This window comes from Gilbertella persicaria, assembly GCF_025201335.1.
Source record: "Gilbertella persicaria strain CBS 190.32 chromosome Unknown B0P05scaffold_21, whole genome shotgun sequence".
Classification (NCBI taxonomy): domain Eukaryota; kingdom Fungi; phylum Mucoromycota; class Mucoromycetes; order Mucorales; family Choanephoraceae; genus Gilbertella; species Gilbertella persicaria.
The window spans coordinates 11,653-30,056 of NW_026251982.1; the positions used below are offsets into that span (position 1 = coordinate 11,653).

The 18,404-nt window shown below is 36.3% G+C and overlaps 8 protein-coding genes and 1 non-coding gene across 9 annotated transcripts; 5 read left to right on the forward strand and 4 right to left on the reverse strand.

Annotated features, from left to right (window-relative positions):
- Positions 1-49: 49 nt before the first annotated feature.
- B0P05DRAFT_542523 (uncharacterized protein) lies at positions 50-6,080 on the reverse strand. The gene is made up of 13 exons (XM_051578317.1): positions 5,933-6,080; positions 5,816-5,882; positions 5,643-5,767; positions 5,466-5,600; positions 5,075-5,419; positions 4,518-5,023; positions 3,714-4,468; positions 3,465-3,667; positions 1,146-3,417; positions 678-1,097; positions 509-632; positions 305-390; positions 50-245 (listed from the first exon to the last, which is right to left on the reverse strand). Exons 1-13 carry the CDS (start codon positions 6,014-6,016, stop codon positions 88-90), a joined length of 5,280 nt encoding a protein of 1,759 aa, XP_051434525.1. The 5' UTR covers positions 6,017-6,080; the 3' UTR covers positions 50-87.
- A 1,795-nt stretch (positions 6,081-7,875) lies between these two features.
- Positions 7,876-9,045, forward strand: B0P05DRAFT_542524 (HAD-like domain-containing protein). The gene has a single exon (XM_051578318.1). The coding sequence runs from the start codon at positions 7,894-7,896 to the stop codon at positions 8,935-8,937; it is 1,044 nt and encodes a 347-aa protein (XP_051434526.1). The 5' UTR covers positions 7,876-7,893; the 3' UTR covers positions 8,938-9,045.
- A 27-nt stretch (positions 9,046-9,072) lies between these two features.
- On the forward strand, positions 9,073-10,155 carry B0P05DRAFT_542526 (cyclin-domain-containing protein). The gene is made up of 2 exons (XM_051578319.1): positions 9,073-9,180; positions 9,232-10,155. Exons 1-2 carry the CDS (start codon positions 9,084-9,086, stop codon positions 9,864-9,866), a joined length of 732 nt encoding a protein of 243 aa, XP_051434527.1. The 5' UTR covers positions 9,073-9,083; the 3' UTR covers positions 9,867-10,155.
- A 315-nt stretch (positions 10,156-10,470) lies between these two features.
- On the reverse strand, positions 10,471-11,773 carry B0P05DRAFT_637624 (uncharacterized protein). Its single transcript, XM_051583653.1, has 5 exons — positions 11,646-11,773; positions 11,559-11,604; positions 11,407-11,507; positions 11,045-11,347; positions 10,471-10,996 (listed from the first exon to the last, which is right to left on the reverse strand). The coding sequence occupies exons 1-5, from the start codon at positions 11,763-11,765 to the stop codon at positions 10,832-10,834; spliced, it is 735 nt and encodes a 244-aa protein (XP_051434528.1). The 5' UTR covers positions 11,766-11,773; the 3' UTR covers positions 10,471-10,831.
- Positions 10,478-10,788, forward strand: B0P05DRAFT_470684 (Tim10/DDP family zinc finger-domain-containing protein; the record flags this gene model as incomplete). The annotated part of the gene is made up of 2 exons (XM_051574574.1): positions 10,478-10,566; positions 10,617-10,788. 2 exons carry the CDS (start codon positions 10,478-10,480, stop codon positions 10,786-10,788), a joined length of 261 nt encoding a protein of 86 aa, XP_051434529.1.
- Positions 11,774-12,313: 540 nt separating the features above from the next.
- B0P05DRAFT_t50 lies at positions 12,314-12,386 on the forward strand. Its single transcript has one exon. It is a non-coding gene; the product is annotated as a tRNA-Arg (tRNA).
- Positions 12,387-13,076: 690 nt separating this feature from the next.
- B0P05DRAFT_637625 (uncharacterized protein) lies at positions 13,077-15,494 on the forward strand. Its single transcript, XM_051583654.1, has 4 exons — positions 13,077-13,430; positions 13,485-14,763; positions 14,807-15,182; positions 15,238-15,494. The coding sequence occupies exons 1-4, from the start codon at positions 13,202-13,204 to the stop codon at positions 15,313-15,315; spliced, it is 1,962 nt and encodes a 653-aa protein (XP_051434530.1). The 5' UTR covers positions 13,077-13,201; the 3' UTR covers positions 15,316-15,494.
- On the reverse strand, positions 15,431-16,463 carry B0P05DRAFT_571789 (DnaJ domain-containing protein; the record flags this gene model as incomplete). The annotated part of the gene is made up of 6 exons (XM_051581402.1): positions 15,431-15,855; positions 15,900-15,966; positions 16,020-16,141; positions 16,195-16,220; positions 16,280-16,293; positions 16,338-16,463. 6 exons carry the CDS (start codon positions 16,461-16,463, stop codon positions 15,431-15,433), a joined length of 780 nt encoding a protein of 259 aa, XP_051434531.1.
- Positions 16,464-16,598: 135 nt separating this feature from the next.
- B0P05DRAFT_542544 (Sin3 binding region of histone deacetylase complex subunit SAP30-domain-containing protein) lies at positions 16,599-17,168 on the reverse strand. Its single transcript, XM_051578320.1, has 3 exons — positions 17,024-17,168; positions 16,792-16,972; positions 16,599-16,718 (listed from the first exon to the last, which is right to left on the reverse strand). Exons 1-3 carry the CDS (start codon positions 17,144-17,146, stop codon positions 16,687-16,689), a joined length of 336 nt encoding a protein of 111 aa, XP_051434532.1. The 5' UTR covers positions 17,147-17,168; the 3' UTR covers positions 16,599-16,686.
- Between the last annotated feature and the right edge of the window lie 1,236 nt (positions 17,169-18,404).

An 18,404-nucleotide genomic window follows, 5' to 3' on the forward strand; every position in this document is an offset into this window, starting at 1 on the left:
TAACATAGTATTATCTCTTTTATATATATATATATATATATATATTATATATGCTAAAGCAAAATAAAAATGATCGTCTTTATTATGCTATGAATAAAGTCCCATTTCTGTCCCTATTATCTGCAAGCATTCTTTAATCAGACCAACAACTACATCATCTTTGCAGGTAATCATGCTACACAAAGATGGATACAAATAGAAAAGATGTGCTCTTGGTCCAGACAAAAGCATCTGCTTTAATTTGTCTATCATAGATATGAGTTTTTTTTTTTCTTTTCTTGCTTGAAATTCATCCATCACTTACTTGTATCGTCTTGTGTAAGGATATCATCTTGTAATTTCAACTGAATAGACTGCTTCAAGAGGAAAAGTATTTCCTCCTTCCTCACTCTATGAACAAAAAAAAAAGAGTATGAGAATATGATCGATCATTCCTTTTTTCTATCTATATCCCACAAAGCAATAAAAGAAAATATAAAGAGAAAATCGCTCTCACCCCATCAAGTACCTTGGAAACGGGCATCTCCCCAATAAGGGCTCGTCTGCAGTATAATTCCGAAGAATTGTCTCACATCGTTCAAGCAATACTGAGATGGCAACTCGAGCAATTCTTTTACGTACTTCAGGTATGTCTAGTACAGAATGAATAGGTGCGATTTACAACTGCGTTGACTTACCAGTCTTTTCAGCAGAACATAAATTGAACAGTGTCATAAGAGAAGCGTAGGCAAACGATTCTTTCATGACAGGTACAATGGTACCAGTTGTGCCAACAATATCGCTTGATCGATCGTTTAAAAAGATGGGTACTCCGTCTTCATTTACATGTTCCTTCAGTCCTTCTTCTACATAATAAAGTCGAGAGCTTTCTCGGATAACATGAACCAATTTCTGAATCACATCTGTTGGTACGCGAGAGCCCATATGGACCACAATATCATTCTGAATCACGCTTAGGACAGAAATATCAAAATGTTCATCCACATCGAGTTCCTCAATCTTCATGTTTTCAGGAGGTGAGCTGGGCGAGAGTAAACTTCCTTCTAAAATATCGACTAATGTACGCCAAACGCCACAGAATCGTTCGGTTGAGACTTCTATCATATCATATGAGTAAACAATCCTTTCAAAAAGTCTATATTTACCTTCACCAAAATCCTCTAATGTCTCCAGTCCTAATTTCAAGATCTCGAGTAACCCGATGGTAGCAAGCTTCCAAAGAGGCGTTTTATCATCACCATGTTTATAAGAAGGAGGACAATCATACTTTAGTTTCATAGGAAGTCCATATGCGCCAATGATACGTTCGAAAACGCCTTCTGTATATAGTGATACGACTTTGACGTGTGCCTTGAACAGATCAGCCACTAACGTGCTGCACTTTTTGTTTAAAGCAATGTAGGTCACTGTAGAGAACTTGCGCTGACTAGGTGGAATATACCCCCGATTTTTGTTTTGTCCGTCTTCAGGAGGGCTCAGGAAGGCAAGTGTCATGTACTCTGCCAAATCAGCAAGCACAAGAGGAGGTACACCGTCCGTATTCATATCCAATGTCTGTACGACTTCTAGCACGGCTTCTTGTAAAGGAGAGAGATGATCCACATCAGGACGATATTGTGGACTTGTAGAGTAAACAAGCAGATTGCGAAGAATACTCAACAATGAACCCACGTCTTCTAAAGTGAAAACAGAAGCAATAAGCCCGTGTAGATCTACAAACATAGACACATAAGATGTCAAGGTGTCTTGTGTAAAGTCTTTAGAGATGGGCGCCACACTGGAAGACGAAAGAGAGAGTGTCAATGACTGAAGCTCAGCTTCGTCATCATAGTTCTTGTGCTTCTTTTCGGACATATCGCAAGAACCTCTATTGTTCATCGACTGACTGATGCCATATCCTATCACTTCCCAAGTATTCCATGCTCTTTGCCACAAGTTCATCATTTTGGATGGTTCTGTGAATTCAGGAGAGATAGTTACAATAGTCTTAAAGCTCTTGATGCTCGCAAATGATACTTCTTGACTCGATCTCAAGCAAGAATCTTCCAAATGTGCTAAAAGAAGTGTAAATGCACGTTGAAAGTGTTCCAAGTCATGCAAGTCTCCCAAAAAGTCTTGGAAGATACTCGAAATGCCTGTCAAGATCAAAACTTTGGTTTCGTCCCATTGCTTGTCCGCAGTGTCCCTTGAGTGATGAAGCATAAATCCTGATGAATCGCGATCGCTGCTTGTATTAGGAGATGATGCCTTGCTGAGCGAGATCTTTGATGCACGAATCGACGACATTTTAATAGAGTCCAACAAAGGAAACAGTACTTCCCAAATACACGCATTCCATAACTGAGGTCCAAGCACATGGCCATTCATGGTGATTGTTCTAAACAGCGTCTGGTTGGCACCATTACGTACTTCTGGACGCCAATCAATGCACGTATGCGACAATTGAAGCAACAAAAGCATCCAAAGAATACTGTATGTCCTGGGATTTCCATCTTCGTCTGGCTCTTCAAGCAAAAGATCAATATTCATACATTCTTTATCAATCTTTTCATCGACATAGGCACCTTCCTGTTTCTTGATCAAGTCGACACGTCTTGTCTGAATGAAATCAGACAAATTCCACAGCAGTCCAACAGCTGTCAGACTGATGTTCAAGTCGTCACTCTGCATGCCAAATGATCCCAACGTAGCAATACATAAACGAAGACAGTTGGGCGAAAGCAAGGACAGGAAATCAGTACAGATCAATTGAAGACTGGCAAATGCAATTTTGATAAGACCTGTCGCTGATTTGGGGCCTGCTGCTGCCATGACACTGCTGCCCATAATCGAAGATGCTATGGTATCCATACTTGAGCGTTCGTTTCTAACATCAGGTGTGTCCACTTCATCGTCACTATGACTGACAAAGTTAGCATCAGGTGGTGGACCAATAGCACACATAGCTACATGTCGCAACATGTCAAAAATAAACTCCCATCCACACGTAAAGGAATGTCCTGCTGTTTGTAATAAACCATGAAGTGTCTCTAGTCCCATCTTTTGTACTTCTGAAAAGACTTTGGGATTGTTGTTCAATGCTTCTTGTACAAGTGCCTCTTCAGTTGCAGGCGCAGTGTAGTTAATACATTGACTCAATGCTAATAAAAGGCGGTTTTGTGTGCCTTTGTTGACTTGGTTGTATTTAGACAGGACATGATTCATGGCAGTGGTGATGATGTTGGCAATAGTCTCACAGCACTGTGTGCGAATAGAGGAAGGAGTCAAAGGATAATTCGCAGTAGCAATCAAGTGCGACATGATCAAGTCCCATATTTTGGAAGAAGAATCCTTTTCGGTGTTGATGAGTCTATCCATATCTAATATCGCAATGTACTCTAATTTGTCTAGTGCGAAGGATCTGGCATTAAAAATTTTCTTTTGGCATATAAGTAAGCCATACACGCCACATATCTTGTACTTACTATTCTAGAGGATTTACTTGCTGATAAAGACTGATCATCAGAAAATGGTGTGCCACTCACTTCAGAACTCATTCGACACAGTGCAGAAGCAAAGGCCATGAATGAAGCATCGTCAAGATATTTGCTATTTTCAAATAACCGTTGAAAGGATGCGCTGATAATAGGTAAATGGTCTGCATCCATGACTTGACTACTGGGTTGTGCTATTGATATTGTTAATATAATATCAAAAAAAAACTGTTAACTTACGGGATGTCATGGCTGGGCTCATGTTGCTGGAATTGGCAGATGAACCAGTCATGGTGCGTCTCAGACTGTTTGTTGAACTAGCCACACCTGAATTCGACAATCCCTTAGGCACAGGTCGATTGAACAACAAGAAATCAGCCAATTGCAATGTCTCCAACACAAGGTACCATGATGTGCCCAACATACTGCTTAAAAACATGGTGATGTTCAACAAGACTCGTAAACTGTAGAGATTCTTTTCGTTAAGTGTGATACTAGCCAAGGTTTGTTGTTGTTGTATGGGGAGATCTGTGAATGAAAAAGCACTGGCAGAAGAGGATAGCGTGACAATGCTCGTTGAACTGTTTTTGCCGGCCGTTGAAAACCCTGAAGAAAAGAGAGGAATATTAGGAATCGAATTCTTGCACAAGTTTGTCAAAAATGCATCTCGGGGAGTAACAAGATCAAGAACACCACACACATTAGTGAAGTTTTGATAAGACCGCATTGTACTCTGGAAGAGTTCTTCGTCAAGATTTGCGGTCAAGTAAAATGACATGGCTGCTAAAAGACCAGGCCAGGCTACATTGGCCATTTCAGTCACCAGTGTAAGGTCGTTCTTGTTGTCTTTGGGTGATGCAGTAGAATCTGGCGAGAACTGAGGTAGGGCATAACTAGCCAAACCGTCTGCGATTGAGTTAAGACAGATCAAAGAAAGATAGTATATATAAGTATCAGGGATAGCTGGAGGGTCTGATTTGTCTAATTGATCAATGCTAAAAATATGCGTTATTACCAGCATCCCTTTTAAGTGTATGTGTATACCATTGAATTCGCATTGTACAAGTAGCTGTATTTAAACCATCTGAACCTAAAGAGGCGCTTTGATTGACATGAGAAGAATGACTGCCTGTGCCTGTGGATCCATAATCTAAACTATCTCTTCCGGCTTGATTTGCACCAATCGATTGAGGTTTTTCTGTTGCTAGTCTTCCAAATGCTGTAATCATATCACGAAATACATTGGTTGAACTGCTCTGTCCATCATACCATTTATAAATTGAACTTGTTAAAGCAGCATCACTACAAACACCTTTGAAAATTTCCATAGCCAACACACGGTGCCAAATTGGATTTTCAGGCTCTAATATCTTGACAAACATAGATAAAAAGATTTCACACTCCATTACAAGTAACTCGCTAAACTGCTTGATAAGAATATAAACAACACGAGTCAAACGCATTGTTTGAGGAAATTCACTCTTTTCTGAAAAGTTCTTGATAAACATAGGACATACGCGCTCTTTAAGAATAGCACTGAGCTCTTTATGCTATTTAACACAAAGAGAATTAGGGATTTTGTTTTGTATAGACTGACATACCTCTCTGAATAATCTATAGTGATTTGTCAAGATACTCTCAATCAATTCTAGTCCAAATGTCTTTGAGAGATGATTTAAGCGAAGATATTCGGGATGGTCACCATTTGTCAGCACGCAAAGATCTTGGAATAGATAATAAGCGTCCTTTGCGCATGGATGTAATTTGATCTTTTCCCCTGTGCTGATTTCAATTTCATGAATTGTGTCTGATTCAGGCAGGTTAAGTGTGTCTTCTTTTGCCACCTTATCAAACACAAAAATCACAAGTTGTCGTAATGTGGCTGCTGCTGTGTTGTTCACAACAGCAATTTTAGAATCCTGTAGCCGAAAACAGATCAAGAGTGCCTGAAAATGTTGATGAATGATTTATTTGTTTGATTATGACTCTTACCTCTGCTAAAATGTCGTCATGTACACTTCGATAATTACTGAGTAAAGGCAATACTGTCTGCAGAATCTTGAGTTGAATGTCCATGCCATGAACACTGATATCAGTCAATGTTCGCAAAATGGCCCGAACAGATGTCTAATCAATGTCAACACAATCAGTTTGAGTACAATAACATACTTCTGGTATCGCGTGAAACGAAATCAATTTTTGTATACAACCAATGGCTATCGTGACCAGCTTTAGCTGCTTTGTTTCACAGGCGAGTACAAAGGGGCGTAAAGCGTCTTCTGTCTTTGCGAGTTCTAACATACAAGATGAGTATTGTTGTATACGAACAGTGTATCCCTTACCATTGGCAATACTATATCCAGGTCTTTCTTTAAAACTTCTCAAAATGACACTAAGGCGTTCTGCTGCCTATATAAGATAGGATAAGCCAAGTTGGCCACGACTGATGAAGTCTATACCTCTTTTATTTCAGGATGCTTTCTTCTGGCCTCACTCGATAGAGTCAAAAGCTCTGTTTGCAAGAAAGCTGTGAGACCGCTCATATTCTATACCGAGTTATTAAACCAAGGTATGCCAATAAAATAGTCCAAAAAGAAAAAAAAAAAAAGAAACTCGTGTTGAATAAAAGTGTCAACTCCCTCTTGGCATGAACACATACTCTATCTCTCAGGTCCCGAACACGTCACAGAACAGTTCAATATGCCTAAAATCAAGGCCCGCATCATTTTGTTTATTCTTTCAGAGCAATGCTTTCACTCTTGTCATTGTTGGTATTACAGACACTAGCTTAATAATTTGGTATCTCAGTTGCTTACAAAATTCAAGTTTCTTGTGTAGTGATAAGGAAGACAGACGTTAGCTATGGATTTAAAGCTTCTTTCAATTTGAATTGTAGATATTCCAAAGAGCGAAAAGAGAGTTGAACATTAGAAATCAAAAGATACAAGGTTTGGGGATACTTACAACTTAAATTCACAGAAATAAGAAGAGATAGACATGATGACAGAGAGAATATCGTATTGTAATGATGAAACTAGTATATTATTTTATTTGTAGCAAATAGAATCAACCATAAAGCTACCTTATATTTTGAATGCGGAAACTTTAAGATCTTAGTAGCCATAAGGTAAAAATGATTAACATTACTTATTTAAAGAGACGCTAAAATCTTAAACAATACACCACTTCTTGTACAGAAGGCTACCGTTTTTGAATTTGGTTCAGTATTGGAGTGACTGACGCTTGAGAAGAAAGCAGGAAGAGTTTCATGAAAAAGCAAAGTGGTGATGCCTGAGATAGCAATGGCTAAAGCTAGATACCTTATATTTTCCACTTATACTACGACCATTCTTGACTAAGGGACATCCAGGATTATAAAAGACTAAAGGCGCCTTTCATGCTTCTATATCTTGTTGTACATTGCCTTCTGACTAATTGCTCAGGACGTTGAAGTTTCTAGAAACAGCAGACACAGGTCTGAGATGTACTTTTATTTTAATGCCAAAGTTGCCATCATTATGCGCCTTGTAGCTTTGTCTCAGTTCTGCTTACCACTGCATAATAACAAAAGATGATAGTGACTAAACTTTCTAGTTTTCACTACTTCAATCAGAGTGTACTGCTATAGAACAAGATAAGAGTTTCCTAAACCTAAGCAAGTCCAAAATTTAAACGCAATGAAGTATAAATAATCTATAATGACTTAAGTATACATGCATAAAACTTCGTTGAACACATGTACTGTGTTTTATAGAATCCTTCATCAATTTTCAAATAAATCATAAAGAATAGTTTTCATTAGAAGCTACGCCTAAAAACACAAAGAAGAGGGAAAATTATGATAATAGTTTTAGTCAATAGATCTACAATGCGACAAACAACAGGTCTGAATACTTTTAGTGCAGTTGTTCTACTGGCACATACTTAAATAAGCTCCCATCGAGAATAAATGAAAGTTAACTTGTTCAATTTCTCTTTGCTTTGATCAATTCAGGTGAATACATCATAGCTACGTGTAGCCTTATCTGCGCTTCTGCATAGTAGAAGCCCACGCTTTGTGCACTTTGCGTCAAAATGTTCTATTTCATAGCTAGATGTTAATATTTCAACACAGTTAAAGCTGTCCAATTGAATGTATATCGGACTTTAGATTGTTTTGTTTGTACCTGAAATGCATGAAACCTAAAGCAAATCAATGCATTTATACATGATAGACTTTAAAAAGGGATCTGGAGGTAGTATCTACGTCTTTTGGCTACAGTATTTACTCTCTTTTTTTCTCAAAAACCAAAAAAAGAAGAACAATACACTTTATTGTGATTGATAACTTCAAGTGACATCAACATTGATGCTGAGTTGTAATAATTAGGCTAAAAAAAAGTTGCTTTGAACTATTGATTCATTTTCTTCTTTGGTTACTATGAAGTTGGTTGAAAGCTTTAGTGACATCCTCAAAGAAACACGATACGACACCATAGCATGTGATATTTATGGTGTTATTCATGATGGCATTAAAGCCTATCCTCACTCCAAGTCAGCCTTGACATCACTTAAACACAATGGCGAACATGTTGTATTACTATCCAACTCAACACGCTTACAAGACAGACTTGTGTCCAACATGCAATCAAACTTTGATATCAGCAGTACTTCATTTGATAAGATCTTATCTAGCGGTACACTCACAAAAATCTTTTTACGAGACATGGCCGAGTGTCTGGAAATAGGTCAAGTGAAACAACCTGGTTGTCATGCTACTGCTCGAAAACAAGGTCAAAGCACACGCATGGAACCTGATGTATTTGCACGCACCTACTTGAAGACAGGCAAATTCTTTTTGGCGGGTGACACAGAGTGGCAAGAACCTCTGTATTTATCATTAGCACCCACGCTTACTCGAGTATATGATTGGGAAGAGATTGAATTTGTCTTGTTGGGATCTATTCATGGTGTTGATCCAGTAAATAAACCAGTCGATCCTTTTAATGAAACACAAGTTCGACAGGATTACCAGCCATTCTTGGAGGCATGTCTCGAAAGAAATGTGCCTATTATCTGTGCTAATCCGGATATATTTGCACCTAATGGCAAACATGAAGATGGATCTACTAAATTCCTTATTTGCCCAGGATATGTGGGCCAAATGTATGAGGAAATGGGTGGACAAGTACTTTATTTCGGTAAACCATTCAAGAGTATTTATGACTACTTAGTCCAGAAAATAGCAGCATCTTCTGATGATTCATCATCCCGTCGAATAATTTGTGTTGGGGACAATGTAGCAACTGATGTCAAAGGAGCAACCGAAGCGGGTTTAGACGTTGTCATGGTGATGGGCGGAGTTCATTGGGAAGAATTAAAGCAGGCCAAAGACGATCAACAACGAATGATCATAGTAGAAGAATTGTGTCGAGTTAATGATTGCAAGACACCTACTTATCTTATGCCATTGCTCAAGTATTAACGTATTTTATTGAATGGCCCAAGAATAATAGATACAAAAAAAAACCTCCTATAGATTGAATAAAATGGAAATGCTGGGATAAAAAAACAAAACAAAAACAAAGATGGGACTTTTTTTTAAAAAAAACTCTTTTCTGTTTTCATGTCATGAATGAATCTGCTGCATTGCCTGAACCCTCTCATATTGTTCAAGTTCCCGAGTACTATTATGCGGTAGACATAAACTACTTGACACATATGATCGGTAACCGATAGACAAGATGAACAAAATATACTTACTTTCTCTTTTTTTTAGCCGATATGTTGGGCAGGCTTATTAAACACAATGATTTGATACCACTCACACCTAGTAATTTGACGCGTTTCCATTCACGCATACCGCCGAATATCTCTCTCAGCGATTATTTACGACGTATAGTGAAATACACTTCAGTAGAAAAGTCTTGTTTATTAATTTTGCTCATATACATTGATCGTGTATGTGAACTTCATCCACATTTTACCATTTCTTCCTTGACTGTGCATCGATTTCTGATTACAGCAGTGACAATATCATCCAAAGCACTATGTGACTCATATTGCACCAATTCACATTATGCCAAAGTCGGTGGCATTTCAACACAGGAAATCAACGCTTTAGAATTAGAATTTTTATCCCTCATTGATTGGCATTTGACTTCTACAGGACCTATTTTACAACAATACTATGCCAATTTGGTCGAGCAACACCCTTGTTATGAACGCATTGTATCTGAAGAACAAGAGATCAACAAGAAGCGGCGAAGGAGCAGTACAACAGAAGTCAGTCCTGCAAAAAGGAAGGATCGAAAAAACTCACTTAATACTGAGTTGCTTGAAATAGAAGAAGAAACCACCAAAAACCATTTTGATACACTATTAGACGATGAAACCATACCCTATATCGCATAGAAATTTTTGAATTCCATCTGGTACAACCTTCCCTCTTTTTCGTCCATAACCTCGTGAGGTCAGTTTTGTCGAATCAAAATTCACTGGATCAGCTATATGGATGATCCAATCTCTCAAAATTATACGCTGGCGTCCTTTTTTTATATATAAAGAAAAATGTAGAGAACTATAAGTTACTTTTTTTATGTTGTAAATGTACATAATATGTATGTAAAAAAAAACTACAGTAGTGACCTGAATAAAAATAATCATTACCGGCTTCCTGCGTATGGTTTCTGATTTAAGGAAGCGAAATTCTCTCCGCCTGTATTGCGCTTGAACACAAAAAAAGAGAGAGATGGATTATCTATTTGATCCAATTAATTGTTTATGGAAATATCAAAATATATTGATTAGTTTATAATCGACAAACATGCTATTCCCAGACACTCGGACCAAATCGATTGAATTGAATTTATTTTGCAATGTAATCAAAGATATTTTATGTTTGAGGTTTTTACTTTATATGTTCAAAAAATAAGGGGAGAATGGTTGTGACTGCAAACAATAATTTTGCTCTAGCATTAGATTTGCCCTTGTCTCTTTTTTTTTTCTTTTCTTTCTTAAAGAAAATGAGTTGGAGTGGTAGTTATGCACAAAATTTTGTTGACCCTCAACACCTTCAAGAAGCAGAACAACAAGTAGATATTTTTATGGGCATGTTCAACAGGTAGCAGAAAAAGAAAAAAAATTATGTCTCACTCAAAATAGAGTTATGTCTGCTTGTCAAGAAAAATGTATTCCCTCCAACTATCACGAACCAGATTTAAACAAGGGAGAGCAGAAATGTATTGACCGCTGTGTAGCAAAATATATGTCGATTCAGTTTATGCTGGGTGAAAAAATGAAGTCTATGGCACCCACTACCAACACTACATTATAGAAACAATATCTTTTTTTTATTATTGAACCATTTGTACATTATCTTACACTTTGGAAGACGGTGCTGTATTTCTAAATGAATACGGCGTTAAAAATCGACCTGGAGCATACAAGTAATTCATGAAACCACCACTTGGATAACTGGACTGTATAGGAAATAATTCTCGAAGCTTTTCATAGTAATAAAATACACACATTCCCCAGTAAATCTATATCAGCGCATCAATAGGTTTTATGTTTATCTCGAATTCACTTACATAGCAAATACACATAATGATCCAGACAGCAAGCGAAAACTTGATCTCATCTTCCCATAGCTTTTGACAGTGATAGATAGGAATCGGTGGTATGATAGAGTCAAGGGTAGAGACAGTGCCATTTGTAGAAGCACCTGATATTCTTTCATCTAACATTTGGCTTATAGAGGATGTTGAACACCAGTCTAGATAAGATGGTTTTTGTATACCGAATATAAATACATTCGCAAGCATATCAAGCAAGTAAATAGGTATGATAAACACTAAAAAAACAACGCCTGCTTGGAGTGCTAGTGGCGTATCCTATCAACACAATTAGCCTGTTTCAGTTTTATATATATATATATATATCGACAACTTACAACAAACAAACCATACAATACTAGGAGAGCTACTAGAGCAAAGGCAATAGACAAAGAACCATATGTTATTAATGCTGGCTTGTTTAAAAACGAAAAAATAGCTTAGGTGTTTTGTGAGTTATTCATAAAAAAAAAAAGTAAATGACACTTACGTGTGTATCCTTGAAATGATTCAGCAGCAATAAAAATATTGATGCCCTGTTATAAATAAGTAAAAAGCTTTTTTTTTAGTGATTTACAATCCATATCGCACACGCCACAGCACAGCCTGCTCTTAAAGACATGCATCCACAAAACTTTCGTCTAAGAGGATTTGGATCCAGATATCTAGACTCGGACACTGGACGTTGAAAAAACATCTTGAGATAAAAAAAAAAAAAAAAAAAAAAAAAAAAAAAAAAAAAAAAAAAAAAAAAAAAAAAGGAAACAAGAAGAGTTAACGAAGGTTATTTTTTTATGCAGTCCAAGAAAACATTGCTTTATTTGGAACATCTTGTTAATGTATTACAATAGCCAATAACTTCATTTCCAACTACTTTTGAGCAATGCCCAAACGTATATATATATATATATATATGTTTATATCAACCTTATCATGGTTACCGTATCGATTTCTAGTTTAATCTAAATTTGTTCATGTTAAAATCTTCATAGCATTCCTAAAAAAGGTTTCTCGTTGATATAATTGCTTAAAGGACACGTCGACTAGAATGAACTTTGATGCGCGAAAAGTATAATTCCTGCATGAATATTAAGCATAGCCAAAAATAGAGGTCAAAGGACTCCAGTAGTACGCAGTCGGAACATACTAAAGCCCTAACAAGCTTCGAGCCGAAACTTTTAAGACGGTAAATCTACTTAAAATAATTAGATCAGATATTTTATTGCTGATGCATAAACAAGTTGAGGGGCTATGGCCCAATGGATAAGGCGTCTGACTACGAATCAGGAGATTCCAGGTTCGACCCCTGGTAGCCTCAATACTTATTTTTTGATATTCTTTGAAATATCGTGAGACGTTTTAGGGAAAATAAGATTGATTATTCTGGATCAAGTGTTGTTCCTAAGTTTGGATTGTTCAGTCAACTGTAGTATTTAGTGGTTGAAATGACTGAAGTCTCTTATTTGCTTTTGTTCCTTTGAAAAAGCTTATGCTTAAACAATATGAAACTCGACAAAAAAAAAAACAATTGCATGTAATAGCATTTTTTTTTTACACATGTAGACTTGGGTACAAAAAGGAAGATTAAGTACATCGTGTTAGAATACTTTCTTCTTCTCGAGTAAAATAGGTCTTTTAGACTAATTGAACATATCTAGAAGAGCAGTGAATTTTTTGTTTGTTTATGCTGCTGTTTTAGTGTATTATGTTACTCTAAATTGTACTTTAGAGTGTTCGATCCAAGTATATCTTTAACCAGATAATTTTCTTCATCTTATTAGCAATTACAAAAACCAACAATGATATTGTGACAGATGTGCATAATAAATACTACCACCTAACTTGAGCAAAAAAAAAAAATAAGACAAGAACAAACGATAAAAAAGTAAATGGCTGAGACCCAATCAAACATTGAAAACACAACAAAAAGAAACAGAAAAAAAAAACGCGTTTGAATGCCAATTAATCATACACAGATATATACTTGATGGCATAGATCAAAAAGCTTACTTCTTCGGCCTTTCAAAACAAGTAGCATTTCTATATAAAATAATCATCCAATGCACTTCTTTTCTTTTTCTTTTCTTTTTTCTTTTTGTTCTGCTTCTTTTTCATAAGTTTCTACAATAGCAAATGACCAAACATAATCTATTTAGCTCAGAAAAGAATCTGCCATTCCAATATGAAGCTGCCAAGCGAATTGATTTCTTAGATTATACAAAAGAGAACCTTCAATCATTTATAAAGCATCATTGCACAGTCCTAGGAAAGCCTTTGGTCGTGTCAAATATGCACAAATCAAATGGCTGGTCTGATGCAGCTTTTAGCCTAGAAAGACTTAAGACATACTGTGGAAATTTAGGTAAGCACATAAACTTATGGACAAATAAACTTATGCATTTTTTTCCCTTTAAAGAGGTGGATCTTGACCTACAAAAGCAAGCTGAAGTAAAGAAAACGAAAGCGCCATTAGGAAGTTACATAGAAAGTATTCAACATAAATACAAGTTCGATCAGCCTGTTCTAAATCATCATGAGAAGCTTCCTTTTTCGATTGAAAAAGTATACGCAAAAGATATTGTATGTCCAAACGAATATCAAACCGCGCTGAGGAATTTCTTACCAGAATACCTGTTGCCTCACGGAAGCGAGGATCTCTTCACTTTTCTACCTGATCGATTCAAAGCTGAAAATCTCATGTGCTATGTAGGTCAAGACATGACGGGTACTCCTATTCATCGTGATTTATGCGGCACAATGGGTCATAATGTCATGACCATGGCAAGTGAAGATGCCTTTGCAGAGTGGCTCATTGTTGAGTGCCAACACCGAGATGATCTTGCTTGCTTGATCGATCCTGAAGACGATGATCACCAGCGTCACTTTAGACATATAGGCCGCAATAAAAGACGATCTGGACGACCCAGTACCGCAGTTAACAGTCATGTCACCAAGAGTTCCTTTATGGAAAGTGATCGTGCCTGGCTCAATTATGACAAGATCTTAAAGGCCAATTTCAAGGTACAGGTTATCGTTCAGCGTAAAGGTGATCTTGTTATTATTCCCAGTCGTGCCTATCACCAAGTTCGCAATAGTGGTATCTCTATCAAAGTCGCATGGAACCGAATTACGCCACAAACATTAACCTTTGCATTTCAAGATCAATTACCACTCTATCGTATCATTAGTCGCCCTGAAGTCTACAAATGCAAGGCCATTGTCTCTTTTACTTTGCAAGAATGGAACCGCCAGATAAATGACCTTGTGCGCGACCAATCTAAACGTACATATTCTATTCCTATCTTGTGCTATGGTAGTGACAACTTTATAGAGAACTCGAGGCAATTGCTTGATATTTTCCTTGAAAAAGTCATTTTGCCCGAACTACTCTTTGATGATGACAAAGAAGGTATTGTTGCCGATGCTGCCGGTGAAGTATGTACTGTCAAATGTGATTTCTGTCATGGCGATATCTTTTGTCACTATTACCATTGCGATATTTGCAACCAATACGATTTATGCTTAGATTGCTATTCAATTGGCCGTAGCTGTCAACATGTTACAGAAATGCAAATGTACAAAAGTCCTGAAAGTATCATGAATGCAGTCAAAACCTATCTCAATTATGTGAAAAATGTAAATGCGACATTTAATGGAGATCTTATTCCAAATAGATCGCTTGATGTGTTAAGAAAGTAGAGTATAACATACTATTGGCATGGCCTAACCGTTTGTTAGTTCACCGCATGATCATCCTGCTAATTTGGCTACCACCTGTCGTCGTATAGAAAGATATCGTCGAAAAAGATCTCATAATTTCAATATCTTAGAATGCAATCATTGCTCTGCTGCTACAACTGTATCGGAATTAGGCGAGCAGGGTATTAGTTTACTTAGTATCTTTAAGCGTAGCTGGTGTAAACATGCATCCAGAAAAGCTCGACAAGAAGGTGTCAATTACTATACTTGTCTTTCATGCGTAGAAAGATGCAGGTCATGTCAACCACTTGAAGTCAATACAGAGTCTCTTAAAGATTATGATTTGGTATACTATCTTCATCCTAGTCATGATGAACGTAACCGAGGTGGGTTTATTGATCTTGATATGAAGAGGGTATAGTGTGGATCAGATAAGATTAAAAAACAAAGACTTATATTCTGTTCAATAGACATGTGATATCCCCCAAACAACAAAAAAGATGATTTCTACTTCCCGTGGTCCTTCCAGAAAAAAGGCTCGAAAATGAATAGTATATATTTACTGAATACAACAACAATGGCTTAAACAAGAGCTCTTAGTATTCTCTTCTTCCCTTAAATTATTCTGACTTCTACTTGAATTCACTATGTAAATATTGCATGTTAGTCTGATAAAACAAACAAACAAAGAGTAAGATTATTACCATTGGTATCATGATTTGAAGAGTTCATACGAGGTAATGGCTGATTATCTTGTTGTTGATGATATAGTTGTGGTTCTTGCTTTTGATATTGTATACGCCTTTGTTGTTGTTGTGGTTGTGGTTGATCTTGGATTGTTGGTTTATCGGGTGATTTTTCTTCTATACCATTTACAGTAATTCGCTGACGTCCATCACCAAAGTCTTCAATGACACGTACACCATTAACATCTTGAATCTTAGTCACAGTATGCCTTTGACCATTGATAATACGAGTTGTTGTTTGTACACTCTGTGAAGTACCCGACATAGCAGGTTCAAACATACTCAATGACTCAAAAGGATCTCTCATCATCATGCTACTCGTACCACGGAAGAATGGATCATCTATCACCCGTTATTACATTGTTTGTCTATTTGTCTATACTTACCAGAAAATATACTGAAGGGATCGTCGGATCCAAAGAATTCTCGAAAGATGTCTCTTGGGGTTTGAAACTTACAGTGTTGAGTTATTACTATTATTTTTTTGATCTATCATCCAAACTTACCTGGAATGTAGCAAAGATAGGATCTTGGTAGAAATTCGGTCTCGGTTGTGCTCCATAGAAAGAGTGATCATGACTAGAGGACTCCTCTGGTTCACTACTATCATATGCTCGTCTTTTCTCAGCTAAAATAAATACATGGTGAATGCTTGTTTCATATACATTTTAATTTACTTACGATCTGATAAGATTTGATATGCTTCACTTTTTTTTTAAAGAGAAAAAGTATAAGGCAACTGAAGTTTTTCTTATTCTAATCTTACCTTATTCTCTTAAACTAAAGAATAAATCAGTATGGTCGTTGTATATCTCATTTTCTACCTTTTCTGCTGCCCCAGGTTCATGGTTTTTATCAGGATGATATTTCAATGCAAGCTTTCTATAAGCCTTTTTGATATCATTGTCTGTTGCTTCAGGTGTAAGTTCGAGTTCGCTGTAATAGTCCATAATGAGAATAAAAAAAAGAAATAAAGAGAGGTTAAGAACATTCGCGAAGAATAGAGGAATTTTATGCTGCATTTCACTTCAAAACCCGCTTCATGTCGCGGAGTTCTAAATCGGATGTTGACAAGCAATATGTAACTTTACGTATTGCTCCTTTTGATAGCTATCTTTATACATAAGCATCCCCCCAAAAAAGAAGAGATAAGAAAACACATCTATTTTATTCTTAGATATTTAGTGGAAGTCTTAATACAGAATCTAAATGGCATAGTATGTATGTATATATATATATATATGTGAGAAAAGTGTATCATAAAATTATATTGCTTACCTTTGTAATGTGCGGTATATAAAAAGCAAGTAATTGTATCTAATTCCTTTACTGTTTGATTTGCAAAGTGACGAGAAACAGCTGCTGCTAACTCTTCTTTGTTCAATTTAGATTTAGTTTTGATTTTGTGAATTCGGGCATATTTGCGAAGAACAGAGATATCCATAGAGTTAAAGTCAATCTAAAAAAAAGAAAAAAAGTTAATGGACCTCCATGTGACACATTAACTTACTGTCTGGAATTCCTTTCCAACATTAGTCTCTACTGTACGTCTCTTCTTGTCGCGATCTCTATCAGAGTTTTGACTCATAACGTTGGTTGGTGCTGAATGTACTGGTTTTTGTTTGACGCCCATATAAAAGAAAATAAAAAAAAAATAAGGGAAAAAAAAGGGATACTTTTTTTTTCAATTTGTTTACCTTGTGACTTGTGTAATACCAAACAAATCAGAAAATAAAGTCTTTGGTTCAAGCATGTAATTTAATTCAATAGTACTCGGTAGCTACTTACATATCAAGCGAAAAAAAAAAGAAAGAGAGAGAGAGAGAGAGAGAGCTTGACATTGCTAGTTAAATGAAAAAAAGAAAGGCCTAGAAGCAAAACCTTTTGGAGTTCACTTTTTGTATAGCAACGTTTCATATTCTCAGCTTACAAAGGACTAAAGAAACAGTTATTGTTGAATGTTACTATAAAAAGCAACGAGAAGAAATACTTTTAGGGTTATTCAAATACTGTTTTTACACTTCAATTCAGACGATGCTAGTTTTTTTCTAGGCGAATCAAAATTAATTTCCAGATGCTCTTCTTGCCTATTTTGGACGAAATAAAGATGAAAATTAGACAGAAAAAGAATTAGCTTTTTGTATGAATGAGAGTTTACATTTAGACATTTATCTGTAAAGGGAAATCAATTGTTAGAGAAGCAATATCAAAATGACTGGTTATCGTGGTGTTTTGGGACTTTTCAAATAAAAAGATTGAATATAGAAATTATAAAAAATAAAGAGACGTGTAGGAAGTACTTTGAGACCGTTTATAAATGTTTATAAAGATAAAAGTTCAAGAGAGATTTTTTATATTCTAGGTTTATATATGACTTGGATTATGTCCTTAGATGTAACCTGAGATAGGACTTGATGAGCTGAAGGTTATATTAGATGGAATAAGAGTATTGGCTTTTTCAATAAAATATACTTTGTGAACCATCTTTACAGTTATTTATCATTCAAGATGAGGTCTGTTTACTGGTTCCTGGATTATATGACTCTATTCCGTAGGAGTGTAAATGTTGATTCAGCTATATCATTGTTTAGAATGAACTCAGTTCTAATGCTATCAAACTATGACTAGCTGACATAATAATAATAATATATGACAAATGTTCTTGTTATGAGAAAAGACTCATTTGTGATAATATACTCTTTTTTTGTTTAAAGTTATTTACACCAGACCATCAACAATAGTTAGATCGACTTGTCTGTTATAATGTTTTTTTTAACGAGATTCATCTTATTAAAGAAAAATTAAGTTTTCCATCTGCTATTGGAGGGGCTAGCCAGTGCATTACTGAGGCCTGCAAGGAGCTGGCAACCACCTACGAGAATGCAGTTGTA